The sequence below is a fragment of the Cyphellophora attinorum genome (genome assembly GCF_001299255.1).
Source record: "Cyphellophora attinorum strain CBS 131958 chromosome Unknown Contig21, whole genome shotgun sequence".
In the NCBI taxonomy this organism is placed as follows: domain Eukaryota; kingdom Fungi; phylum Ascomycota; class Eurotiomycetes; order Chaetothyriales; family Cyphellophoraceae; genus Cyphellophora; species Cyphellophora attinorum.
In genome coordinates this window covers 451,124-477,518 of record NW_017253249.1, presented here as the reverse complement: position 1 = coordinate 477,518, position 26,395 = coordinate 451,124, and the positions used below count along the sequence as shown (strand labels likewise).

Genomic DNA, 26,395 nt, shown 5'->3' with positions numbered 1-26,395 from the left:
AGTCGACTCGAGCTCCTGCTGGGCGCTGTTCGGGTTACAGGTCGCATAGTCGAGGTTCGAGACTTCGCGTAGGCTCGCAAAGCCTGGTAGCGGATTCCAATCGCGATAGCGGTGCCCGGCTCTGGTGATGGAACTTCGAGTGAGAAGAGCACTGGAGTAAATTGAATTGCGAGCGCGCTCGCCGACGGCGCGTACGTGGGGAAAAGGACCTAATCCAAAATAGGCTAGTACAATATTGAAGACGAAGTGCTCACTTCAAGTTCAGGATGAGCTTCCATCCTGTACTAACCAGCAAGCAGGTGGACAAGTGGAGCACTACGCGATGAAGGACGCGTGAGGAAGTGAGCTGATAACCATGCCTCACTTATGAAGGGGTAGTGATGAATTCGGGCAGCAAACGAATGAGCTTGGTAATTCCAAGTCTGCAATGGGCTGGATTGGCCGTCACTCGCTACAGGCTGGTTGGGTGTATCAGATCGAGGGACAGCATCACTGCGCGCTGGACGACACTCGGCCTCCAGCACGAGAGGCATAGGTCAAAAGGAATCACCTCACAGCCTGAATACCTCGAACGACGACATGCCTCTACCTCAGCTAGCATTGACACCAGCCAACCAGCTATCTACAAGCCTCCGAGTCAGGGCCTGATTTCGAAACTCCCGCCATCATGGATTCCATACGCCGAACTGGCCCGACTTGACAAGCCAGCAGGCACTTACTATCTCTACTTTCCATGTCTCTTCGCCACATTACTTGCTGCACCCTTGGCAGTACCTGTCGCGACGCCACTCGAGGTCATGTCTACGAGTGCGCTATTCTTCGCCGGCGCCCTGATCATGCGGGGCGCTGGCTGCACTATAAATGACTTGTGGGATCGCAATCTCGACCCCAAGGTGGAAAGAACAAGGCTGCGACCGATTGCAAGAAGGGCAGTCACGCCCCAAAATGCTGTTATCTTTCTTGGCTTCCAGTTGCTCACCGGATTGGGCATATTGCTCCAGTTTCCCATTGGATGCTTCTTCTATGCGACGCCTAGCTTGTTCTTCGTCACCGTTTACCCATTGGCGAAGCGAGTCACAAATTATCCACAGTTCGTGCTCGGTCTGACCTTCTCTTGGGGTGCCATTGTCGGGTTTCCAGCCATGGGCGTGGATCTGCTCTCGCACCCTACCGCCCTTGGAGCAGCCGCTGCATTGTATGCCAGCTGCGTGACGTGGACTCTCAATTATGATATGATCTATGCATTCCAAGACATCAAAGACGATGTCAATGCTGGCATCAAATCGATCGCGCTGGCCCATGATCATAATGCGAAGGCTGTCCTCCTGGGACTTTCCGCGGTCCAGGTCGGTCTTTTGGGTTTGGCTGGTTATCTGGTTGGTGCAGGACCTGTCTTCTTTGCTGGCAGCTGCGGTGGAGCAGCTCTCACTCTTGCCTACATTGTCAAGACTGTCAACCTTCGCAGCGTACAGGACTGCGCAAAGTGGTTCCGACAAGGTGCATGGCTGACTGGCGGTGTAATATCAGCGGGACTGCTTGGCGATTACCTTTACTGCTATTTTCGACCACCGGCCGGGGATGGAAGAATACTCGAAACTTGACTAGGTTGAAGGTTTGGTGAGACCGAAGTGGCTTTCCATCTCCGTGACGATACCGCTCCACTCCATCATCCCGCCGTCACCCACATCACCACATGCAAGACCCTTGTCAATGGGACCAAGCACACGAACCCAGCCATCAGGCGGAGAGCCCCAGTCGTTCTTCAACGTTTCGATGTGCTTATTGGTGATGGGATGGCGCCACATGGCTGAGTTCATAGCCGGAGCGACGAAGATGACCTTCTTCCGACCATCAATCAGACCTGTCGTATCCCATGCCCGGACGACGCTCATTAGTAGGTTGTCACTCAGACCGTTGGCCATCTTGGCCAGTGAGTTCGCAGACAAAGGAGCAATTAGAAGAGTATGAGCCCAGCGGCGCAGTTCGATATGCAGGATCTTGTCGCCACGGACCCATGGCTTCGCCCATTCGTCCTTGTTCAGGTAGATCGCCTCAACATTGGGCAGCTGCTCCAGGCTTTCGAGCTGCGGCTGTTCAGCAGACTGGCCTTGCAAGAATTCAGTAGCAGACGATGTGAGGACAACTCGTATCGATACATTCTGATGCTGGGCTAGAGCGTGTGCTATTAGTGGTAATTTGATCGTAGCAACAGATCCACTGGCTGCGAGTAGAATGTGGTGTTTCTGATCATCAGTGAAGTCCGCGGCGGAGAAGGGCTTCTCGCATATAACATCACCGGTTGCATCACCCATCATGAGTAGACTTTTGGTTTAGAGTAGAAATAGATCAGATCTCGTGGCATGTCAAGGATGAAGTGAGGTACCGCAGCAGAGGTGTCGAACAGATGTTCGTTGGCTGACAAATCCGAGGTTGGGCCGAAGCGGCTTCCTGCATCATTTCCACTTCCCGTTCGAATTCTATACATTAGTATCATACTACAGCCATCACGTCAATTGCTCACGGATAGTATGCTAGGAAGAGCTCTAAGACTACCTGTACGTGCTGCAGAACGCTCGCTAACACGGTTCACTGACCCTGTCCAGGCTTTTCGCGGTGCCGCAGCAGCACTTGCGCCATCCGCCACCCACACTTCCCTTCTACCACGCATCTCGTCGAACTTGGCGCAGCGACGATGCCTGTCAGACGCCATTCGCGGAGCCATCGATAAGGCCGTGGCATCAGCGCCGGTTGTGCTGTTTATGAAGGGAACGCCAGATCAGCCTCAATGCGGCTTCTCAAGAACAATGATACAGATTCTTGGCCAACAGGGTGTTGATCCTACCAAGTTCGCAGCGTACAACGTTTTAGAGGACCCAGACCTCAGAGACGGTTCGAAAGCCCTCGACCACAGGAGCGACAGAAGCTAACAAGTCCGCAGGCATCAAGCAGTACTCGGACTGGCCGACTATCCCACAGCTATATGTGGACAAGGAGTTCGTCGGTGGTGTCGATATCGTCATGACCATGCTCAAAGACGAGTCGCTGCAAACGCTTCTCACCGACAAAGATGTGCTGGTTCTGGAGGACACCCCAGAAGGTCAAGCATGACAAAGCTTGCAGATCAATCTCAGATCAAGCATTGCCGACCTGTGACGTCTGCTCAAGCATTGCAAGCAATTGGTCTTGTTTGGCTTCCCCGGCGACCCCGAGATTCTGCGATCTGAACCCCGAGGGACATCGTCGGCAACTGTCCATGGCAGATATCGCCAAGCACTAACGTTTGGACACCACACATCGTCCAATTGTCCTTGCCGGAAACGCAATAGACACAAGTCACTACTCCAGGGAGGGCTCTGAGCGAGTTCTGGAAGTCAACATAGCCTTGTATACCTACGAAGCGAAGCCACCAAAAGCCTCGTCAACTTCGGCAAAAGCGATCGCTTCAGTGCACACCGGAATGACGGCAGAAACGTTCATCAATTGCAGTGTGGGTTCGAGTGCGGCTTTCGCCTGGCTGAAGTGGTAGTCCAACGTTGCAAGCAGTGCGGGCCGAGCACTGCCAATGGTCGCACTGTGTGCGAGTCGGTGAAGTACCAGTGTATATCCAGAATGACGCAAATCAACAGCTAAACTACGTCTACAACCAAAGTCGGGTCAGTAAGCCTTCTCAGTCGTACACTAAGCACAGGTATGTACAGTGACTCGAGTTCGCGCACGGATTCCTCTGAGAGACAAATGTCCGAATGAGTCCGAATAGACGGCGATCCTCTATCAGCAAAGCCCAAGTGTCGAGGTGTAATAGCCAAGCGAGCCCGTAGCGATACGGGTGACACAACGTGGCTTTACAAAAAGCTGCCTTTTGCCAAGTGTGCCTACCCCTTGGGGTCAATCCGGGAACGGTGTTGTGCGAACCTGCAATTTCGCCCAGCAAAGTTCAACCTTGGCCAAAGGCTGAATTCAACAGCAGATTCGTCAGAAGAGCCTTACTGCATGGCTGACATTCACGGTGCGCCTGCTGATAAAAGGCTAGTCCATTACGAACGCCTTTGCAGGGAGCATAACACCCCCCTGTCGAAATGCCCAAACCCTGTCCCCGACCGCCCCACTTAGTCGATTGCCTCTCTGAGTGGAAGGTGCATTTTAACATTATGCATTTCACCGTGCACTAACTGCTGTAAACAGCTGTAGGATTCCTGCCAGGACTTCAGCGTCTTACACCGGCTGTTATAACTGCCCCTTCCTGCACCGATTGCTCCTCTACATCTCGATCTCAACCCACCTCAACTGCTGGCAATTGCGATCGACACTAACTATTGCTATCGATCATACACTTATCCAGACACAACAATGGACAACTACATCACTCCAGAATCTTGGCAAAGCCCAACTACGTTCGACTCGAGCTTCCAATGGGAATATGGCAGCGGGTCGGCGTCGCCGAGTATGATGGTTGGCCAGTACAACGATGTATGACTCTACACTCGAGGCTCTATATTGCCAGTGCTGACCTCTTTCTAGCTTCTCAATAGGGCAGCAAGCTTCTATGCTACATTGGATGGCGGCAGCGACAGCATGTCGATGATCTCACCAACATCATCGCGATCGTCACCAGAGAGGCGGATGTCCTCGAACTACAACATTGTCGCCCAAGTTCAGAAGTCAATCCCAGATAAGATTGAGCGGCGGCGCGAGCAGAATCGCTCATCACAAAGAGCCTACCGAGAACGCAAGGACAAGCACCAGAAGGAACTCGAACAGCAAATTTCTGACTGGAGAGACAAGCACCAGAAGCTGGCACAGAACTACGACCAACAGACTCAGGAAGTCCAAAGGCTTCAGCAACAGATTGAGCAACTCAGTGCAGAAATTGGATCATTACAGAACGGCCTGCCAACGCTCAGCGGAATAATGGAACAGTCGCCAACGGAATTCGACTTGGTTCCTTGGTTCGACCACGGTTCTGCCGCTCCATCACCACGTTCATCGTCAAGGTGACCTTCGGAGAGCGCCCGTGGAGAGCGCGAGATTGCTGCGGATTTTGTGATACCATATTAGCACGGAGTTCGTGCGGATTTCTACGAGTCGTCCTACCTTCAAGACGTGTATTTTTGGGCAAGGATCGGGAAACTACTTGATTTTCTCGACTATCGAGCAGGAAATGCTTAGCGACAGAGTCAATGATAATTCATCATATTGCCTTATGCTGCCATGCCTTCATTGCTTCATCTTCTACGTCAGGTAGATCCGTACTAGAGTTTCATCCATTGTACGAATGCTTGAATATCACACGAGCGCGAAGGTTTACAAGTCCAGCGCCTTGCATTAACCTTGGTGCCCCAGGCCGCCGATCCATCGTTAAGGCAGTAGCTTAACACTAACATGCAGAAGTCGCCACGAAGTACTGTCCGTGAAGCGACGGTCGCACTTGCAAGATAGAGTATGGCTTGCATTATTACCCGCTCGTCTCATGCCTTCTCGAATGTTGAGCATGTTTCAAGCCAAGTTCTGCACCGGCCGATCTTCCTTAGGCATACAGACACCCGGAGGGATAACTTCTCCCGAGCTTGCATGCATCCTGTGGGCATTTGCTTCGATCACAAAGCTTCGCCAATGCATGGCCTCTACCGCAATGACTCGTGTTCAAGATCCCGAGAGCCCGTTCAATGGTGTCAAAGGATGATAATGATTACGATCTCGACTTTCGACGTTCAACAGACTGCGGTCTGGAATTAACGTGCCCGGAGGACTTTTAGCCAAATGATACAGGAGCAGGATATGTATTGGTCGAGCAGGACACAGGATGTAACTGATTTCAACGCAAAGCCAGGATGAAGCACTCCCCGACACGATTGTATGTCGTCGTCGGCATATGCCATAACCTTTATGCGTCGCGTCATTCCAGCGTTGAGCGCGTCAGATGCGACTTCATTGAGGCAACCACAAAAAACTGCCGATCAATGCATCTTGCGTCGAAGATCAGGTCCACCGCTAACACCAGTACAGTAGTAGGTTTAAGTGCTGAGAGCAAGTCACGGCAATATCTTGCGCGGAATCGTGCCACCCATCTGACGCCCGTGCGTTCGTATACGAGGTCCCTGCATCATTCAACCTTGCAGCCGGGGACCCATTGACCTCGTGTCGACCTCGCTCGGTTATGCCATCCGCTGTGGCTGGAGGCCATTCACGATCAACAAGAACGCTCTTTCCGGCTTTGAACATGCCCGTTGATCTACATTGCGCGCCTGCCATGATGAGGTAGGATCATCTTAAACGTTCTATAAACGTACAATGAGACTTCTGGGCAGGTACACTAGTTGACAATGCCACGAGGCACACAAAACAAGATGCCAGGACATCACCGCGTGTAAAGCAGCAGAAGCTCGAAAGGTGTCCCACGATCCACGGCGGCTGACTTCGCACGGCCCGCTTGCCAGGATCGCTGACTCAGGTGGCTGCTACTACACAGGGGTACAGGCTGAATACAGATAGCTTTACCGTGCCACATCTACACGTCCAATGACGAGTCGCACGTGCACGAACCTGGCAATGCTTCCAGTCTTACGCGGCTGGTTGTCGGAGGGGACCGCTTTCGATAGAAGAACCGAACCATCAACCGATACAAAATAAGGCAGCCGCCCGCTTCACAAAGAGGTCGGTGCTCGGGAAGGGGACAAGGTCCGGTGGTCCATCTCCAGATACAGCGGTGTATGTGTTATGGTGAAACCAAATCCTGCTATTTAGATGCACGATTCCACGCCTTTAACCGACTGTATGTCTCCGTGGGCGGTCTTCGGCAGAACTGCTGTCTTTCGGAGAACAAATACCGGCAGACCCAAGGCTCCAAGCCTTGAATGTGAGTTCACCGTACAGTGGTGCATCTGGTTCCGGTGGATGGTAGTGAAGGTAAACTTCACGAGGGGAATGCATGGTATCCTCAGCATCTCAGTGGACATCTCCCATGTCGCCCTAAACCTTAAGGTACAACTCAGATTGCTGACAGATGAGGTTTCGGTGTCTTTGTCATAAAGGCACCTGTCGACTATACAGTCTCCCAATGCCCGAACGGGAACGTGCATTACTTACCACCCGCAGCTGTCGCTGGTGCTGGGCTTGGCTTTCTTCCGGTTTTGCGTTTGTACAAGCCGCGATTCAAGAATTGATGTCTGGGAATTATTGCTGGGCATGATCGCCCCGAGAAAGCTTACAGTGCCAGTGAGCTGTCTCGGATTCCGGGGCAGCACGAGTCATGGGCGACGTGATCATCGCTTCTCGAAGGATACCTATCGAAGGAATGATCTCTGGGCTATGCGGTACCGAACAGAGCAACAGGCCTCCGGCGCCTATCAGTCGTTGCTTAGGCGTTGGCCGACACCCAAACGAACATGCGAAACTCTCCCCCAAATCACTCCGAAATCAGGCCCATCTTAAAACTATCTCTTTGATCAGCACTGCAGGATCTGTCAACATCAACGACAGGTAGTCGTCATCGGACTGAACGGCGTTGTTGTCTTTCTCTACAGCAGAACACGCCTTGTGATGTCCAGAACATCATCGCATGCATGTACTTGTTAACGGCAATCTCTACGTCTTCTTCCCTCGGCGTTCTTCGACTTCAATTGGTCACTGGCATTCTCGAGTTTCGACTAAATTTGTACGAGATAACGAGCATGCGAACTCTACCTGACGTCGAAGATGTTTCAGTGCTGGCGAACGGACATTTCCCTAAACTACCAGCACCAGCATCATCAGCCACCAGCGAATGTCCTCATCTCGGCAGCGCAACACGGCGCGATTCCGTCGTGACTTCCATGACATTGCGAGTTGCGAGTCGCCATGGCTCCTAGCCTTACAGACTACGGCATGCGCGCTGCAAGCGCACGTCTTTGTCGCCGTACTTCCCACCAATCCACGGTCCCTAGCTCCCACTGCCCGAAATGGAAGGTACCCCTCCCCACAAAATTGGTCAGCTAAGTAAGCCTTACAAGACCGGCAAGAGAGCCAAGATCTACACACGGAAACAGCCACCCGAGAAGTCTTCCGTGTTCTCACCTCGCTTGGCTGGTAGCGTCTGCTACCGTGCCGCTGGCCAGGTATCTGGTTAGGTATGCACCATGGTGAGCACGGCCGCCGGACATCCCGAGATCTTGCGAGACTCGCCTATCCAGCGTTATGAGCCGTCGGTATCTTATTACACTGGAATCCTGTGGCAGCAAGGTATAGACACCGAGCCGATGATGATCCGGAGGATGCAGGTGCCGGTAAGTAAATTGCACGACACAGAGCTTGACAAATGCTCCCCTACAGATGATACGAGCAACCGCATGATTTTCATCTTGTTTCAGCGTCAAAGGATGGAATCCAATGTCTTATAGCAACATAGTGTCACGCCCTGGCTTGTATAAGCATAGCTGACGTGCCATCTATCTGCTTCGACCGGCACAGCAATTCCGCGCGAGACCCTTCCTTCTAGGTGGACACCACCGGGTAATGGGACTCCGTCTAAAAGCATCTGCTCCATCGAATCACTCTGGAAATCGCGCCTGCCCTTTCGAATACGTACCTACAAACGACGTGATCCTATCAGGACATGACGTGCAAGATCCCGTAGTGCACAGGTGAACAGAGTCCAGGAACCTCGGACGTCAACCGCGATTCATACCTACCCACCGCCCAAAAAGGCGTATGCTTCAAGAGTCATACAACATAGCGGCTACAACCACGTCAGGACCCTGCAGCAGGATCAGTCCCACCTGCCCCAGAATCCACTTCCTCTCTGGGAAAGTGGCGCTGAGTCCGCTGACACATTCCTGGAAGGTACACTATCATATTTCCAAACAGTGCCAGATTGGCGAGGTTCGACAATAACGACCCCTTCAGAGACACAGGAGCCCGCAGATGCGTCCCCGCGAAGCTGAAGCCACAATGTCGCGAATCTGTGACTCTTCGCGCTGCCAAGCAAGCCTGCGTCTTCGAAGATATTGTGCGAGCGCTCTAAGGTCTATACGAGTCAGCAACTGACATTCACTACCCCAGAGAGCCAAGCCTTGGCCCGTTATTGATCTGAATAAGCACACAAAGCATGCAGGAGTTCATATGCGGCTGATTGCTGCTTCTGGCTCTAAATTAACGGGCTGATGCACCAGTTGCAATCCTTCGGGCTCAGCAGTGCTGTCGCGTGGGGTTGGCGGGCCTGGGAAGACTCCTTCCAACTGAGTGAACTACCTAGGTATGGACGGTCCAGTTTCGGACTCCGCTGGCTTAGGCGACGGCGAATTTTGATGATGCATTCTCGGGGTCGGCTCACGAACACGTTCTCGGGTTTTGCCGAAGGTCTCCTTGCTAGACACAGGTTGCCATGGTTAGTCGCGCTTTGCTGAAACACTGGAGATGGGAAGTGAGTCACGAGTCACGTCCAGGAAGCACCGACTGAGCATGCGAGCACAAGTGAGCTTTCTCATTGTGATCTTATGAGCTACGTACGGAGCATGTCGTCTGCTGAGCTATGCTATGTCGAGGAGAATCAATTGTGAAGTCCGGCTCGTGGTCGACTGCTTTTCATCTGCTCGATCAAGATGGGTTCTCTTCTCGAGTCCGATGGGTCTGTTCCCGTGTGACAAGCTTGACAAATGCTTTGTCGAGCTCCTCATCCTTTCTGGCACCAGTATGAGGATTACTGGGTTAGAGAGCTCCTTTCGCGACTGTTCTCCCTTGACCCGACTGCGAGGATAGCTCTGTTTACTCTGCACGAACCCAACCCGGGGTTTGTGGGAGTTCTGCGACACGAGTCCAACCCGGGGTATGTGAGAGTTCTGCGAGGATGTCCGCCACATTGACCTTGACTGAGCCCGAGGAGGTCCCATGGTCGCTGACTTGCATTTGACCTCGATTGAAGTCGGTTTGCAAGACCTGCGAAAGCAGTCATTAGCATACTTTACCACCCGAGCCATTACAACTTACCAAAATGCGGTACGGGGGATCCCCTGAGGTGAGATCAGTCGCCAATGCCGCCATGTGTGAGATGTTGAGTTGGAAGCTCTGCTGGCGCGTTGCCCACTCGCGGAGGAGTGGTGTCAACTCCTGGCCATAGCCAATGGGATGATTTAGATCTAAGCCCAAGAGCTTCGATAATGCAGATCTTACCAAGGCGCCCCCGTGTTCCGTCAGAATGCCTTCCTTCAAGAAAGCATCTTCGCGGACTTCCATACAGTATCCTAAACGGTTGACCAACGTAAACGTCTGCAGCAATGGTAACTTGGCGATAGTGCCCAGATAAAGGCCGTCCAGAACACTCATATGCAGATGTCGAACTTGCTCCAGAAGATCCATCGATTTCGGGAGGCCTTCGTTATACAGAATTGACAGCTTCAACGATCTCATTTCGTCGCTTGCATTGATGATGCCGTGTCGAAAGAATGCCTCTTCTGCCTGTACGTAGCATGCCTTGCAAGATAGGAGGATTGATAAGGGGTTATGCTCGAACGGTGCCAGATCCCCAGCACGACGGCGCACCTTGATCCAGCTGCGCAGCTCGCGTGGCGTACGACCTTTATTGTCAATGGCTTTCAGGTAGCGACTGAATCGACGGCCGGCGAAGAGGTGACGGAAGATCAGTTGTTGGATCTCCTCTGGCAAGGCTATGAGATTTGGGGGTGGGTCGGCCATAGTGGCTTCGGGACATGCGAAGAGCAGGATCAGTATTGAATAACGTCAAAGGATAGAGGATGAAGGATCTTACAACGACGCGGTCCTCCCGACGAGGATCACGAAAGCGAGTAGGCGATTCAGAAAGAATTAATTGCGATCGGAACTGACAAAAGGCATAAAAGACTTCAATCTTCGGTGTGGCAGGAACATGATTCAGACGTCGCAAGTGAAGTGCCTGGGTGAAGTTCCGCTGTTCGGTCGCCAGAGGCAACAAAGCGATAGGTCACAATCCAATGACAGACAGTCCGTTTGCCTTGGACCTGAAAGTGAACCATTGGGACCTCAAACTCTAGCCCTGCTTGACCGCAGAATGAATGGAACGTGATGTAAATTGAGCGGACTTGACCCAGATAGAATACAGTCCCATAATCAATCCTCAACGCCACACACTGTCGTCATGGCTATGCAGTACGCCTTTGCGCCCACTCTCAGGTTGACTGACCGAAATACCCATACCGCCGATGCACCTGCCCAAGGAAGCTCACGATCTTCTCGAACACTCTTACCCTCTCCGCCTCAAGAATTGAGGACGGCAGCTCCAACCAACCGTGAAACGCTCCTTCCACCTCCATGACTTCTAGCCTTCTCTCTCCTTTCACGAGCGCTCTACTGTCGCTGACCAGCGACTCTCCCTCGTCCTCAAGCTCTGTGCTTACTCTTTGAACAAACCTCCTCGACTCATCAACCACAACATCGATCTCCGCCAGCACCATCAGCACGTCCCTCGGCAGATCCTTCGCCTCCATCACCATCGGACTGCACCTCGCCTCACCACTTCTCCCACCACTCAGATCCGCATAGCAATTATACAACTGTTGCAGGAAGGAGAATGGATCTCTCTTCGGATACTTCTCGCGACACAAGATCTTCTTCTGCCATGGCGGAATCCTCAAGTCAATGGGTGCGTAGCAGGTATACGTGCCTTGATGCGCGTAGAGGCCTCACTGCCGCCGGAGCAGCCTTCACCGAGGCACGCGGCGAGGCCGAGGTTGCCGCCTGCGGAAGTGCCGCCCGTAGTGATGAGGTTAGGGTCTGCGCCAAAGGCGTCGGCGGCATGCATGTGGAGCCAGGCGATTATGTCGTCGATGTCGTCAATTGCGGCTGGGTAGGGGTGTACAGGTGCGAAACGGTAGGTCGGCGAGACGACGATGGCGCCTGTGCGTGATGAAATGAGCTGGTCAAGGCGGGCTTGCGATTCCGGAAGGCCGCCAATGAAGCCTCCAGGGTGCAGGGAGACATGGAGGGGACGGAGACTGGAGGAACCCGGCGAAGGGGCTGGTGAGGATGGTGGTGGACGATGAAGGAGGGCTCGAGTGCGACCGGATCGTGTTGGGATGTCTATCGTCTCGTAGGGCTTCTTACGGAAGAAATAGGGCGCTTTGATGATCAGGTTGACGAGGATGTTTGTTGGCCAGAGGAGAAGGAGGCGCCATCGATACTTCCAGGCGAGAGGGCGGGTACTCAAGGCGCTGAGGAGAGGGTGGAAGTTGTTGTGAATGAAGGTCCGCATCTTCTTTGTGCTATCGTCGTCTATCTCACGGCAAAGTCAGTTTGATCGGCGAATAGCTCGGGTGCGGCAGATATGCGGAGTGCAATAGGTACGGTATTTCTGCTCTCAAACGTCCGACATTGCGTTCCGAGGGCGGACTCGCCATAGTATGAGCAGTCAGCATTGAATGGTCTCAACCAGAGAATCTGCCCAAGAAATCGAGGTGTCGAGATCCGAATACGAGCGCTTGCAGAATAGGGATCAAAGCCGCCGGCTGGGCGTCTGGGCGAGGCAGCAACAAGGCAACAAGGCATCAAGGCAACCACAGAGTTGGTCAGGGGCCACAAACAGCTCCGAGCTTCCTGACACCTTCATTATGTCAATCAGCAACACAGGCTCATCTCATCAAGATGTACTCCCTACGATGCGTCAGACATGTTGTCGTATGCGCCGAATGCGCCGGTGAAGGGTTGTTGCTGAAGGACCAAACTCGTCCATTTTGGAAAGAAACTCTCACCTGAAGAAGTTCTTCACTTTATGTCTCGATGTGACAATGTGATAGAATCTGATTGCGCCTTCGCGGGGCAACGCCAAGAGCTGCCTGGACGGACGTGTCGCGACTCTATGTCGCAAGTCAAAGTTGGCGGTCCGTTAATTTGTCTCATAGCAACCGCTCCTCGCCTTCTTTTCTGACAACACCGCTCGCACACGATGGCATCCTCTTCTGATGTGAGAGCTATCGTCGCATTGCCGATCGTCTCGCGATCAAAAATGGATTCTTTGACCTTTGCTATGTCGAGACTTAAGTTGACTGATAGAATCGACCTCACCACACTACCGTTCGAGATTCAAGAAATCATCTTTCGCCATCTCTTCGCCGGCCGACGCTTCCACAGATGTTACCCTTTGCCCAATCCCAGGGACAATCCCCCGTCTTCATCACCAGCATATCAAGATCTGCTGAAAAAGCACCATGGTCGCTTGCGAACGTTGGACATAAGTGTCGAGCCACATCCGACCCCAGCTGAGTTGGAGGCTCAAATCCCTGATTGGGGTCTTCCCACCAAGAAATTCTCTCTCATCTACAAGCTGTCAGGCGACCGGGTCTTCAAGGAGGATGCGGCCAGCTATCTCCACAAGCATATCAAGCTCATCAATGGACGCTTTCACGCGCGAAGCAAGTTGGATCGCCTGTGTCTTGAACGTAATGAATTTCCTCGAGACAAGGCAAGCCCCGTGGCGGTCATGCTCACTTGCAAAGCATACTGTACACGAACACAGAATGCGATGCTTCGATACTCAGTCATCAACGGAACCAAAGTCATGTGTGCTTATGAACGATATGGTTACGCAGAGCCAGAACCGATGGGTCTGCTACGCCAAGCCCGACATCTGTACTTGAAGACTAGTATTCAAACGGATTATCTTGGTATCTTCGGTCGAATGACACAACTGAAGTCGCTGACGATAGACCTACGAACCAGTGTAAACCGCACACTTACAAAAGATCAGCACAATGGTGTTTTGACAAAGCAAGGGCGCCAAGCCGTACGAAGACTTGTGTGGTCTCTAATAGCAGTGAAACCCTGGAAGGCCGGAAGACCGTTAGGATACTGGACGAATGTAATGGAACTACTTCGGGAATGGACACTCCGCGAGGGCCCACTCCAAGTCAAGATTCTTCTCAAAGACACAATCCGCGTCCCAGAAGCCGGATCAACGGTCAGTTTACAGCCTCTCTCGCCCGAAATCTGCTAACAATGCTGTCCGCAGGATCTCGAACTTGACTTCGACTCGCACGAAATACGGCTCATGAAGGGCATGGTTGTGCAAGAGACAATGCCATTCGAAGTACATACCTTGCTAGACCACCTTTCGCACGGTCTTGGCTGGACTCTTGTTCTATGGCCGTGCTGCAAGTCAATTGAGGGCAATCGTTCACTATGCGCGCAGGAAGAAATAGCTAGGGCAGCCATGATATGAAGCCCACCTAAGGAATCACGAGGGTGCATTCAGCGATAGCAGGCTGGCATACATGTAGCGGCAGAAGCCTTGCGAAAAGGACAGAACTCAAGGCGGGAAACACTCCTGGGCTCTGGAGCTAGGCAAAGGAAGTCTCCTATTTTGGATCCGCATGTACATGGTCGTAGGTCATATCTACCGAATCTCAATTTTCCTCTGACTCCTAAAGCGCTGTCTTCGACCGAACGCTGTAAGCAAAACCCTCCATGGAGCCCTGAACAGCGCAAGCTCGGAGAAGATGAGTGCTGCAATAATGTGGCCTTGGCTGCTGCTCGAGTCGCCACCATCTCTCCAGTATCACTACCTGAACCCCCCATTCCATCGCTGATCAGGCCAGTGCATGGTCGTCGCGACAAGTCTCGCGTAGCCATGACGTTCGCTCTCCTGATCACTACCTTCTGGCTGATTGATGTTGTTCCACAGGATCGCCAGCATCCTGAACAGACCTGCTGCTACAGCGTGCACTTCTTAACCCAGACCCATGTAAAGCGCATGCTCCTCAGCCGACTTCTTCTCCAGGCCATCATAGTCGTCATCGTCGTCGTCGTCATCATCATCAACCTCGCCCTCATCACCATCAGCCTGCTGCGACCTCCGTAACTTCGCGTTGATCGCGTAGAGGCCTTCGGGCAATGCTTTGCGCAGATAGTCGTCTCTCTCCGTCTCGCTTTTGAATGGAGCATTGAGTTGCTCCTGCTCCTGCTTGCGAGCCTCTTCAGCTTCAAGCTCGTTTGCTCTGACCTCGTCGCTGCGGTCACTCAGAGTGCTGTCGGTGTCGCCATCGTCCTCCATGTAGTCACCGTTGGCGTCACCAGCTGCAAGGTCACCCATGTAGTCACCATTGGCGTCATCAGCCGCAAGGTCCTCCGGAAGGACGTCGCATCCATCAGATATGTCCGACTGCCCGTCATCGTCGTGCTCATTGCCGCCTTCATCACCTTCACCACCTTGGTTGTTATCGCCGCTACCGTCGTCACCACTGCCACCGTCACCACCACTGCTGCCACCACCGCCGCCGCCCCCACCGGCTTCATGATCATAATCGCCGCTGCGACCGCCGCCATTGCCGTCACCACCACCAGTATCGTTATCGTCGTCATCATCGTTGTCGGCCTGCGGGTTTAATCTTCGTAGCTTCAGCTTCCGTACCATCTCGTCACATATTCTCTCATAGTCTTCAATTTCCAGGATGCTCCAAGACACTTCATCTTTTGCGGCCTCGTCTCCGGCAGCATACGCCGCCATGCAACTGTACAGCTTGCTCATGCTGTCGCAAACGCTGTCCTCGAGCTCGACAAGGCGCGCGTACGCCTTTTTAGCCATGTCAAGAAGGGGCTTCTCCTCAGCGAGCTTGCAGAGAATGAACGCGCATGAGACAAGGTTCTGAATCATGGCCGAGTTCCAATTCCAGGTAGACCCGTCCAAAGGCCGCCGCAATCGAGCATCGACCTCCATGATTCCTCTAGGGTCGAATGCGGTGATGTTGTAAGCGTGGAACTGCTTCTTACACCGCTGCCAAACGGGTCCGTAGAAGGTCCGGAGTGCTGCCCATTCCATTTCGGACTTTTGATCCCCTGCATTGGGGAACGTAGCTCGGCCGTCAGTGGCGCTGCGCTGCCCTGCACTTTCCACTTCATGATCAGAGAATGTCATGACCACGCCGAGGCGCGCCCCGTTGGACGGAGCTCCGGTGGGCGCGTTGCCCTGGGCTACCTGTTTCCCTTTAGAACGCTTGTCATTGTCCTCCGTCTCGTCATCGTCTCTCGAGGCTCTTTTGCCCAGAGTCGTGTTGGGTTGGGGGTCCTCGTCTGGCTGTGGCGAGATGGCATTCTCATATCCCTTCCAGTAATCGACGGCTACTTGCTTGAGACGCTCGGAGGCCTCCTCAGCAGCTCTGACTCCTGCGTCAATTTGATCCTGCGTAATGGGTTCATCAATCGGGTCATCAGCAGCCTCAGGCTGGTTGTCGACCACCTCATTCTCTGATGATGCGCTGGCATCTGAGGTCGTCGTCTGTGGCGCAGCTTCTTCTGAGACGGGTTCGTCGGATTTAAACTGCTCGGCAAAGTCCTGCTGAATGTTATTGAATATCTGGTCCGTCTTGTCCACGTGCCGAGGGGCAGGAACTGGTCGCTTCGCTTCTGTCGATGCTTCAAAGGCGTTGCTGTCAGGCGCAGGGAATGTGTTTGTGGCCACATCAGACGTCACGTTGCTGGCGAGCTCCTGGGATGAGAATTGTGGAGTAGTAGGCTGGGCTGAGGAGTGTGTCGCAGGAGTGCTGGGTTCAACGCCACCGTCCGGGACACGCGAAGATGGGAATCCTTGACCGGCCTGCATCCTTGGCGGTGCGCCTCCTGTGTCACGTTGGCCGCTTGCCCATGTGTAGTATGGGGTCGATGAGTCGGTGTTTAAACTGTCATTGTTAGCTTCAGAGATCTCAGCGCGAAGGGGTACATACTCAATGACACTCAGTTGGCCCTTGTCGATATTCACTGTCTTGTTCTTCGACTCCAGCTCGACTCTAGCTTCGCGGATAGTCGTATCCTTCACCGTGCCACGATGGCCCTTGTACGGACCCTTGGTGATTTTCACCGTCTTTCTTATAAGTCTGTCGATGCCCGGTCGTTGAGGCGGAGCCACAGGAGCACCGTTGGGACCTTTCGCTTTAGCCGGTGGCATAAAGTCCGAAGGTCCGTTGATGCTGTTGGATTGTTGCTGATCTAACGAAGCCATGGCTGGAAGTGCGGCAGACGAGTGTGGGTGACCGATTCCACCAGAGAGTTCTTCAGTACTTCGGATAGGAGTGCTGTACATAGAGGTTGATCCAATATTCGCATGACTCGTCGTGTTGCTGAGATGCCCCTGAGCTGCAGGTCGGGAGGCCGCCGGTGTTACAGCAGGAGTTGCTGAACTCTTGTGGGACGAGAGACCAGCAGATGTCGCGACCGCAGGATTGGACGTACTGAATGCATCCAGAGGGTTCTTCGTTCGGCCCGCGCGGACATGGACTGGTGGTGTTGGGTTTGCTGACGGCAGAACTTGGTATGAGGGACCAATTCTTGAGGAATGACCCGGGTTTGATGTGAAGACTGGTGGCTTGTTGTTGGAGCGAGACAGTCTGAACTGATCGATCTTTTGACCCGTCTTCCGTACTTTGGTGCTAAGAGGCGTAGGAGGCTTCGTGATGGCCGGAACGCTCCTCGCGTTGTCGGGTTGCTGCTGAGTCGAAGCACTCGAGACAGCTAGTGCCATATTGGGCTTCGAGATATCAACGGAGCTTCGTGACTGCGCCGGAAGATTCGAGACAATTGCTGGAGAAGGTCGCTTTGTTTTAGCGACGAGGCTCAGGTATCCATCGAGAGAATTAGTCCAGTCCATTGGATCAACGCTTGAATGTGCAGACTGGGTACTAATGCTAGGTGTAGCGTTGTTACGACCCACGGGTGCGACAGTTCCAGCAAGCCGGGAAGCGTCTTCCTGCATGGCTTCATCTTCTGGCTGATCAAGCTGAATATCCATAGCGTCACCGTCTAGCTTTGTAGCTAGCGCTTGCTCTGGCACTGGAACTGGTCGAGTCGCAGTATCTTCGGTAACTTTATCTTCTGGCTGCACAAGCTGAACAGCCATAGCGTCGCCGTCTGGCGTTGTAGCTAGCGGTTGCTCTGGCGCCGAGACTGGTCGAGCCGCGCTGGCTTCGAGCCCTTCCATCGCATTCAGGACTTCGGTAGCTGGACCCTTGACGCCGACCGCCACGAATGTCTCGCTCTGGGAGGGCGCTGGCTGCTGCGGTATCACCGATCCAAGCACATCGTTTTCGGCTTCCTGAATAGACTGCATAGCATTGTTGTCCACAGCATCTTCGATTTGGGAAGATACAAGGCCGTATGGAGTGCTCGTCATATCATCCGAGTCATTCTGGTATACTGAGGGCGCGACCGGGCTTCCACTCGCAATATCATCATGCCGGGAGGTCTCTGGCTGCTGTGAAGAGACTGTGTCAGGGTCCTCGACGTGGACTGGCAAAACTTCACCTGTGGAGGCCTCCAGATCGAGTGCGAAGGGACCGCTGCTGTCACCATCGTCGTCACTGTCGCAGAACACTTCGCGCTCCGAAGCGTTCATTTCAGACGGACCGGACGCTGGGATATGCTCGACGACCTCATTGGCAGTGGACCCCAATCCCGCAGCCTCATCAACAGCGCCGAAGGTGTCCGCATTGTCGGACGCTAAGATTGCAATGACTTTTTCCGTGACTGCTGAAACTGTAGCATCTTCATCGTACCCCCAAACGACCTCCACTTCATCATGATCTGTGTCTCCGCTGAAGCTATCCGCAACTACCGGTGAGGTAGGTTCTCTTGTCTGAGGCTCAGTACTCTCTTGCTCTACAGCCATACTGGGCTGGGCGACATCTTGCTGTGCCACCTCAATTCTCTGAGCGATGTCTTGCTCCGCCGTCACACTAGTCTCAGTGACTTCGTGCTCAATCACCTTTGTGGTCTGGATGATTGCAACCTCATCGGTGCGCTGGCCTGACTTCTTGCTCCATAGCTTCATTTCGAGACCCCATTCCTCGTGCACATCGCGCAATGGCTTGTAGTCGCGTATGCGCCTACGAGTCATGTATGAATCTGGCGCGCCGGCAGCAGGAGCACTCCAGGTCCGAGTCTGTGTCTCGGCATCGATGTAGCGTGCGATACTTGGTGGTGGCGGCAGATCTGCTTGCGTCTCCGTGCTTACGTATGACGATGTTGTTTGTGTTGATTTCGTGTTGCTATCGTCTCTGTCGCTGCTATTTGTGTTCTCTGCGCCGGCTGCGATGTCGGTCTTGCTTTCGTTTTCGATCATGCACCACATAAAAACGAGAAACACGAAAGCACACGCGATCAATTGGATGATGGTGTGCTTATAATTCTCGTTGATTCCGAGGACCAACGCCTCATATGCGAGCGTAGCGAAGCTGGCGGACGACATATTGGCTGTCTTGGTTCTGTTGGAATGAGTAAGAAGAGCAGAAGTTGCTTGCGATTGTCGATCGAGAAGAATATTTGAGATCTTGCAAACAGGCAGTGTTTCTGTATTTATCACGTGAAATTGAGACCAATTCGAGAGGCTGTGAGTCACGGCCTGATCGAGCAAACGCGTCTTGGTGGATGTGGTTGTCAAGTGAGATGTCGTCGTTACGGTTTCGGTAGAAAAGGCAGTTGTTGCCTTCGTCACCCACTCAGCATCTGAAGTATTGATGGCTTTCCACAATGTGACGGTTGGTCTTTGCTTGAAGAGGATTTTGTCGAATTCCCGCGTGTCTCCATAGTATTGGAATACCCGTGTCGCAGGAACGAGAAAGCCGCAATGCTTCCCAGCGCACCCGCTACACTTCCAGCAGCAACTATGTCCATGCTTCTCTGTAATGTTGACTTTTGGACGCCTTGCAACCCCTTCTGCACGTTATCCGAGACGAGTCCATCGCAGGACGATCAACATGGACAAAGAAAAGACGAGAGTCCCTGGAGTAGAAAACAAAGCAGCTCATTGTTGGAACGTTACAGCCTTAGTGTCTGGCTCCAGCTCCAACAACGACTTACCTCTTCCCATTATCTCTGCTCCTATTCCGAGACACTGCACAATTTTCGGCTCTGTTCCGCATGGTGGCATGGTTGCGCTCTCTGACAGGAACACCGACGGACGACTGCGATCTCGGCTTTTTCTGGAGCTGTCACCCGTTCAAGCCGGCGCGTCGCGGGTCCGGGTGTCACACGAACGATGCATTCCCTGACTAAGGATTGGTAGCAGCCTCGCAGTCTTCAGCATCGTCTGGCACTACTGCGTAGTCGAGAAAGAAACACCCTGACAGAAACCACATCGTGGTGGAACAATGTATCGGCATGACGAACAAAGGCAGAACAATACGCCTGAGTCAGGCACGTCATTGACGTATATTCCCGAGTCGCGCTTTACTAACGTCTCAATATGCGCACCGTGGCTGCCATAAGTAGATAATCATCGCATAGGAAGGAAACGAAGCAAGAACGATGTAGATTGACGTTGATTCTAGGAATCGCTTGGCGGGCTTTTCGCCGCGCCGGATGACGATAGCTGGTCTCGGCCAGGCACGAGTAACCCCAGACAGTACCTCACCTTAGTTGATGCGAATACAGTGAACATGCCGTAACATATCACATCGCGCGCTGACGTAGCGATCTCCGTGCAGCAGGAGCAGCCCTACATTAAACACCCCGGTTGACTTGAGATTATGATGTACTCCCCATTATTAGCCAGCACTCCGCTCTCACTACAACCCAACACCAGCACAACCTTTGACTACACCACTCACAACAACCAAGACCTCCTCCCCCTCTGCTGGCCCCTCCCAACCTGCGACCTCTGCCTCGCCTCCCCACACCCTTGCGCCTGGTGCGCCGTCTCCAGCACCTGCGTACCCAACACCCTTCTCCCCCACCCATTCGCCATCCTCGCACCACTCAAATCAGAGAGTATCTGTCCGCTGGCGTGGAGGGAGAGGTGGGAGTTGCGGGATAAAGTGTTTGGATGTCGATGTAGTACGATGACCGTGATGAGCGTGGTGGTTGCAGTGGTAGGGACTTTGGTTGGGGTGGCGGTATTGTGGTTGTCGGGGATGTTGGTGATGTGGGGATGGAGGAGGTGGAAGCGAAGGCGGGAGGGGTGGTGGCGGGTGCATGAGGGAAAGTGGTGGGGTCTGGGAAAGGTGCGATGGTGGAAGCGGAGGAAGGAGCTGTTTCCTCAGGCCATGGGGCCACAGCAGGAGCTGGTGGATGAAGAGCGACGGCCTTTGATCACTTGAGTGAGGAACGAACGATGTACAGTATCACCGATTTTGTGTTCGACATGGATTGCTGTTCTGCATGGACTCTATGCATGTCTGTGATGCTGCGTCTGACCAGCTGATCATGTCCCGCCATATACTAGGACAGCGGCAGCCTTGTGCGAGCGTGTCGATCACCACAGACTCGTCGCCTTGCCGCTCACTGGCCCCAGGATCCTCTTCGCAGGCCCCAGCAACGAATTTCCCACCCCTAAGCCTCCTCCCCAGCAACCACTTGCCAACCTATATATTATTCTGTCCTACTATTTTGCTCGACAATAGCGTCACAGGACCATTCGCGTACACAAGAACACTTGCTGATTCCTAGCAAAAGCACCCAGTAATGAAGATTGGTGTTAGTAGCCCCTGGTTAACGTCCACCACCGCGGGACAATCCTATGGTAGAAAAGGAATCTGGAGCTTAAGTCCTCGATGCGAGTAGCGGTGGTCCCAAAGAACCCATTCAGTTGGGTTTCTCAATGGCCTCCCTTCTCCCTCCTTGGGGCAATTGAGTTTTTGCTGTTTTGGTGACGCGGCGGTGTTTTGGCAGCCACTGTGGGGTGATTGTGGGCGCTAGGCGTTAGCGGTCCTACTGGCCCATGGCAACGACGAGAGCTGGACGACGACGTTGGTGGTTGCAATCTTGGCATTCATGATCCATGCGGGGGACCTCAGTCGTCCTGCCAGGCGCTTTTCTTAACGTTCTCGCCTTGTGATCGGCTTTTGCCTATGCCGACTTTGACCTTGCTGTAATCACGCTCCTTCTCCATGACAGGGTCGCCTTCGTTCTTCGCCTTGCGACTATCTTCTAGATAGAAGCGACCACCTTCGTACGAGCCAAGATACAGTCCGGACCCCATCGCAGTCCAGCCAGCACGAAGAGCTGCTCCCCGGAAGAGGCCTCGGATGCCTTCCTTCTGCAAGACCTCCTTTGCGACTTCGAAACCACTTTTCCGAGCCCCGCCTGCTCCTTGAAGCCAACTTGGCACTGGACCTTCCTGCTTGGGCTTCTTACCTTCCTCTGCCGCTGCAAGCATGATTCGAGTCTTCACAACATCGATCGGAGTGGTGATCCAAGCTGAGCCGCTACCAGCGATCGAAGCGCTCATTGCAGTGATGCTTGCGCGCTCAAAAATACCATTGACAGGTTCACCACCCTTGCTCTGTTTCCGCCGGTCCATGAAATATGTCTTCAGCTTTTCGAACACAGGAAATTGCAGCGCGGTGAAAGGCAGGTTGCGGGCCGCGAGTGCACTATAACCCCTCCACAGCTGCGTAGGCTGCTTGCGGAATTTCTTCAGCACATGCATGGTAGGCGAAGTCTTCGCTCCCATACTGTTCCTGTCCACCATCTGAGCATTCTGCTTGATCACCTCGGCGGGTGTCAGAATGGCGCAGCTGACCAGCTCGGCGCCTCCACTGGCCAGCGCATGGATTGCTGACTGTGGTATAAAGAGAGTTGAGTTTGGAGGAACGATCTCGTTGAGGCCGTATTTCAGGGCTTCATAGGTTGTGAAGAATGCTCCTGAGGAGGGTATGGTGATGGCTATGATAGGGCCAATGCCTTGATATAGACCCCTGAACAGGGTCTTCTTTGCCTTCCCACTAGCATCTCGGTAGATCTGTGTGTAGTCTGGTGACTGAATGCGTGTCTTGAGAGTGTCAAGTGGGTAGACAAGTAGATCGACGCTGAATGCTGCGAATGCTCCGGCCTGTATATGTTAGCCAACATCACTCGGAGGGATCCAGGAAAGAATTACAAGCCAGATATCAGTGTTGGTGTTTCGCGACATGTATGGCCGAATGGCCGAGTGAGAGGTGAGTCGTGGCTGCTGATCTGCATAAAGCCTGGGCTATTTCGATGACGAGGTGAGGAAATGGAAATGCAGCGCGCCGGATGACAAGATTTGTTTGATGTCCGAATACGGCAGGTTGGGCGAGGCACACTTCACGACTTCCACGGCCAGAATTTTGGGCGTATTCACGAAATTCATTCCTCTTCCATAATCGGCTTTCGTGCAACATGGCTACCGCTGAGTGAGTGCTACCATGTGTCTGCCGACTCCTGCTGACTTGCGAACAGACTTCCCAAGGATGCGCCGCTCCAGGCCATCCAGGTGGAGGCCCTCACGGTAATGAAAATCATCAAACATTGCGCCGATCGATTTCCCACGTTTGCGACAGGTTTTCTGGTGGGCATGGACAGAGAGGGTACACTAGAGGTCACCAACGCGTTCCCGTTCCCGGTCATCGACCTCTCGCCTGAAGCGCAGTACGAACAGCCACACGTCAATGCCGCCGCAGCAGCCCCGCGGGCGAAAGCCAACGCTGGGTACCAAGCAGAGTATCTGAAGGTCCTGCGGGAGGTCAACATCGACGCCAACCACGTCGGATGGTACACCAGTTGCAATCTGGGCAATTTCGTCAACCTGAACTTCATCGAGAATCAATATCACTACCAGAGAGAACTAAATGAACGGGTGGTTGCGCTCGTCCATGATGTGAGCAGGACGTCGCAGGGTATTCTGTCGTTAAGAGCCTTCCGACTGTCACCTCAGTTCATGGCGGCATACAAGGAGTCCAAATTCACTGCCGACAAGTGAGTCCGAAGGTCTACCTTCTGCCATGTAGCGTCACTAACACGCTCTAGCCTGCAAAAGTCCGGTCTCAAATATTCCGACATCCTCGTCGAACTCCCCATCACCCTCCACAACGCACTCAACGTCAACACCTTCCTCAGTCAAATTCCGAACATGCTGTCCAACGGCACCCTCGCCGCCCCAACATCTGTCTCCGACATCGAGCACAACCCCGCAGTCGCGCAAGACGACCTCGCCCCATCCTTCAACGCCCTCACCCTGTCAAACGACCCCTTCCTCTCACAAACCGCCGACAACCTTCTCGATGCGATCGAAACCCACCACGTCGAGTCAAACAACTTCAGCTACTACAATCGTGCCCTGGCGCGTGAGCAGGCCAAGATTCAGCAATGGCAGGCGAAGCGGAAAGCAGAGAATGCGGCAAGAGCGCTTTCGAAACAACCGCCGCTGCCAGAAGATGAGTGGCAGCGGTTGTATAAGTTGCCGACGGAGCCAAGTAGGTTGGAGAGTATGTTGAATACCAGGCAGGTGGAGCAGTATGCCAGGCAAGTGGATGGTTTCGTGGCGGGTAGTACGGGCAAGATGTTTGCGGTCAGAGGGAATCTGCTGCCGGATGGAGCGCCCAGTGAGGCTTGATTGCGCGCAGTCAGGACGGGCGGCGCGTTGCACAAAAACTTCTGTCCACCTTCGACCACCGAGGAAGGGCGGCTGGGACGAAAAGGGGGTTCTTCTCGTGAGAAAGCTGGCGTTGAGCCTGGCAGCTCGCCAGTCTCATAACAGGCATTACAGGTTCATGGCTGGACAGACGAGACACGAACTTAATGCTATTACGAGCATGGGAGAAGCCTTAGGTCGAGGGTCGATAGGTCTGTCTGCGAGAGTTGCAGATTCACTGAACAGAGACGCCACGGAGTCTTCTCACGCCGTGCTGTCGCTGCATCCACGAGCGTACGGACAGATCAGATTATTCACCGAATCACAAAAGGTTTTCACCAATTGCTACAAGTATGTCATCCGGTCCAGCATGAACACTACCCTTTTCGCAATGCAAGCCGCCTACCCCAAAGACCCATGTCGTGAGGTCGCAGTCCACCAGCTCCGCTCCGCCTACCACCCCGCTCCGCCGCGGACCTGATAGAACTTGCCTTGGCTAAAATCGGAAGGTGAGTTGCCCTTCCCTGACCGCCCGAACCTGGCAACACCTGTCCTAAACACCTCTCCCTTCATCAGGCAGCAGCCTTTTCCTCAGCAGCCACCCTGTCCCTCCCTCTGCACTGCCACCCTGTCCTCCCTACTAGCGCTGCTTTAAACCTGCTCAACCTTCGCAGGTCCGCACTGGATCTGATGCTTTGTTTACAGAGTGAGTCACAAAAGCAGCGAGGGTGAGACAGGTCCACTCGCGCTGAGATCAAAGTTTCGAGGATGGACAGGACAGGTGTTCGGGGGGTTCTGGCAGGGCCGGCAGGATTCTGCTCGGGGAGGAGGACAATTCAGGGTCCGGGCAGCGCTCGTCGTGTGCAAGGAGAGGGGAGGTTTTCGGTGAGGGGAGCGATCCATTCGATTTGTTTGTGATCTATGTACAGTTGACTTAACAACCAGAGCTATGTGCAGTGTTCTCTGTGGCATTTCGGGCGTCTCGTCACTCGCGGGATGACCAGAGCGAAGGCGCTCAGTAGTGGACGGGCGTTCTCCCACGGGCTTTGCGCACATCGGGCTGATGCTCGAGTAGCGGAATGACAGAAGTGGAAGGCCCGGTGTGAACTTGCGTATGTGAAGCCTGGAGTGACAGGCGTCTTAGGCCCCGGGGCCGCAGTTCTGGGGGTGCTGAGACGCCCGTAACGCCTAGAAATCCCAGGTAATGTTCGCTTGCATGAATGATCCCTAAACTCGAGGCGATAGGACCCTATATCGGCTAGCTAGATTTGGACTCGATCTTGCGCCGCTCTCGAAAGCGAGCTATAAGCACGACCAATTGATGTCAGTTGTAAGCCTGCGTCTGCGCAGCCGAGTCAGCATCCCGTGCTCGCCGCTCCTGCTCAGAGCCGGCATTCAGAAGCTGGTTCTGGGTCTGCTTCTTCTGTGCTGATAGTTGTGATGAGAGCTTGCCTCCGGGCTTGCTTGCGGCGGCCGCTCGCGCCTATAGTTCCTTGTTAGTTCTTCCGCTGGAAGATCCGACAACATACTCGAACGAATTTGGGAACGACTGCTGATGCGCTTCAGAAGATGGTTGGTAGATCCACATACCTCAGCAGCCCGCGCAGCTTCACTTCTGGCATTGTCCTGCCCTGACGGCGTCGCACCGTCACCTCCAAGTGTGCGTCCGGGCGAATTGGTGGTGATCTTCTGCGGCACGGGCGCTGATGAGGGGGTGCTCTGGGTGGCAGCCCCGCCTAGCGGCCTGCCAGGACTCGAGAAGTTATCGGGCTGATTGGAGGACTTGGAGCACAGGTTTCCCATATTGATGCCCTTGTTGTCGCGCGCTGCGCTCTTGCAGTTGTAGATTTGCACACACTGTCGTCGTGAGAGTGTACACGTTGGCTTGTCGTGAGAATGAAGTTCCGCGTACCTTAGCGAACCTTGGCGCAGCGGGACGAGTCGAGTCGAGTCCGTTCTAGGTGCTCTCCGCCCCTTATAGCGGCGAGTCGTAGGTGCTGGCCAGGCTTATAGCGGCATGATATAGAGGCTCTTTGGGCAACCTCTAGGTACTATAGAGCAGCAAGGGACCCCTGTTTGCCT

General features: G+C 53.7%; 11 protein-coding genes across 11 annotated transcripts; 5 read left to right on the top strand and 6 right to left on the bottom strand.

The window, feature by feature from the left end:
- Positions 1-380: 380 nt before the first annotated feature.
- AB675_3214 (4-hydroxybenzoate polyprenyltransferase, mitochondrial) lies at positions 381-1,509 on the top strand (the record flags this gene model as incomplete). Its single annotated transcript, XM_018143246.1, has 2 exons — positions 381-1,413; positions 1,466-1,509. The coding sequence occupies 2 exons, from the start codon at positions 381-383 to the stop codon at positions 1,507-1,509; spliced, it is 1,077 nt and encodes a 358-aa protein (XP_017997876.1).
- A 92-nt stretch (positions 1,510-1,601) lies between these two features.
- On the bottom strand, positions 1,602-2,312 carry AB675_3213 (putative thymidylate synthase; the record flags this gene model as incomplete). Its single annotated transcript, XM_018143245.1, has 1 exon — positions 1,602-2,312. The coding sequence occupies one exon, from the start codon at positions 2,310-2,312 to the stop codon at positions 1,602-1,604; it is 711 nt and encodes a 236-aa protein (XP_017997904.1).
- Positions 2,313-2,528: 216 nt separating this feature from the next.
- AB675_3212 (Monothiol glutaredoxin-5, mitochondrial) lies at positions 2,529-3,108 on the top strand (the record flags this gene model as incomplete). The annotated part of the gene is made up of 3 exons (XM_018143244.1): positions 2,529-2,555; positions 2,604-2,889; positions 2,939-3,108. The coding sequence occupies 3 exons, from the start codon at positions 2,529-2,531 to the stop codon at positions 3,106-3,108; spliced, it is 483 nt and encodes a 160-aa protein (XP_017997825.1).
- Positions 3,109-4,347: 1,239 nt separating this feature from the next.
- On the top strand, positions 4,348-4,995 carry AB675_3211 (uncharacterized protein; the record flags this gene model as incomplete). Its single annotated transcript, XM_018143243.1, has 2 exons — positions 4,348-4,467; positions 4,519-4,995. The coding sequence occupies 2 exons, from the start codon at positions 4,348-4,350 to the stop codon at positions 4,993-4,995; spliced, it is 597 nt and encodes a 198-aa protein (XP_017997851.1).
- Positions 4,996-9,735: 4,740 nt separating this feature from the next.
- On the bottom strand, positions 9,736-10,662 carry AB675_3210 (uncharacterized protein; the record flags this gene model as incomplete). The annotated part of the gene is made up of 2 exons (XM_018143242.1): positions 9,736-9,906; positions 9,958-10,662. 2 exons carry the CDS (start codon positions 10,660-10,662, stop codon positions 9,736-9,738), a joined length of 876 nt encoding a protein of 291 aa, XP_017997979.1.
- Positions 10,663-11,132: 470 nt separating this feature from the next.
- Positions 11,133-12,214, bottom strand: AB675_3209 (uncharacterized protein; the record flags this gene model as incomplete). Its single annotated transcript, XM_018143240.1, has 2 exons — positions 11,133-11,626; positions 11,671-12,214. The coding sequence occupies 2 exons, from the start codon at positions 12,212-12,214 to the stop codon at positions 11,133-11,135; spliced, it is 1,038 nt and encodes a 345-aa protein (XP_017997964.1).
- A 690-nt stretch (positions 12,215-12,904) lies between these two features.
- On the top strand, positions 12,905-13,951 carry AB675_3208 (uncharacterized protein; the record flags this gene model as incomplete). Its single annotated transcript, XM_018143239.1, has 1 exon — positions 12,905-13,951. The coding sequence occupies one exon, from the start codon at positions 12,905-12,907 to the stop codon at positions 13,949-13,951; it is 1,047 nt and encodes a 348-aa protein (XP_017997813.1).
- A 716-nt stretch (positions 13,952-14,667) lies between these two features.
- AB675_3207 (Transcription elongation factor spt5) lies at positions 14,668-19,189 on the bottom strand (the record flags this gene model as incomplete). Its single annotated transcript, XM_018143238.1, has 4 exons — positions 14,668-14,713; positions 14,808-15,115; positions 15,365-16,628; positions 16,674-19,189. The coding sequence occupies 4 exons, from the start codon at positions 19,187-19,189 to the stop codon at positions 14,668-14,670; spliced, it is 4,134 nt and encodes a 1,377-aa protein (XP_017997969.1).
- A 2,541-nt stretch (positions 19,190-21,730) lies between these two features.
- On the bottom strand, positions 21,731-22,852 carry AB675_3206 (S-adenosylmethionine mitochondrial carrier protein; the record flags this gene model as incomplete). The annotated part of the gene is made up of 2 exons (XM_018143237.1): positions 21,731-22,771; positions 22,820-22,852. The coding sequence occupies 2 exons, from the start codon at positions 22,850-22,852 to the stop codon at positions 21,731-21,733; spliced, it is 1,074 nt and encodes a 357-aa protein (XP_017997800.1).
- Positions 22,853-23,082: 230 nt separating this feature from the next.
- Positions 23,083-24,295, top strand: AB675_3205 (Eukaryotic translation initiation factor 3 subunit H; the record flags this gene model as incomplete). The annotated part of the gene is made up of 3 exons (XM_018143236.1): positions 23,083-23,096; positions 23,143-23,658; positions 23,710-24,295. 3 exons carry the CDS (start codon positions 23,083-23,085, stop codon positions 24,293-24,295), a joined length of 1,116 nt encoding a protein of 371 aa, XP_017997863.1.
- A 1,342-nt stretch (positions 24,296-25,637) lies between these two features.
- On the bottom strand, positions 25,638-26,116 carry AB675_3204 (uncharacterized protein; the record flags this gene model as incomplete). Its single annotated transcript, XM_018143235.1, has 2 exons — positions 25,638-25,796; positions 25,904-26,116. 2 exons carry the CDS (start codon positions 26,114-26,116, stop codon positions 25,638-25,640), a joined length of 372 nt encoding a protein of 123 aa, XP_017997888.1.
- Between the last annotated feature and the right edge of the window lie 279 nt (positions 26,117-26,395).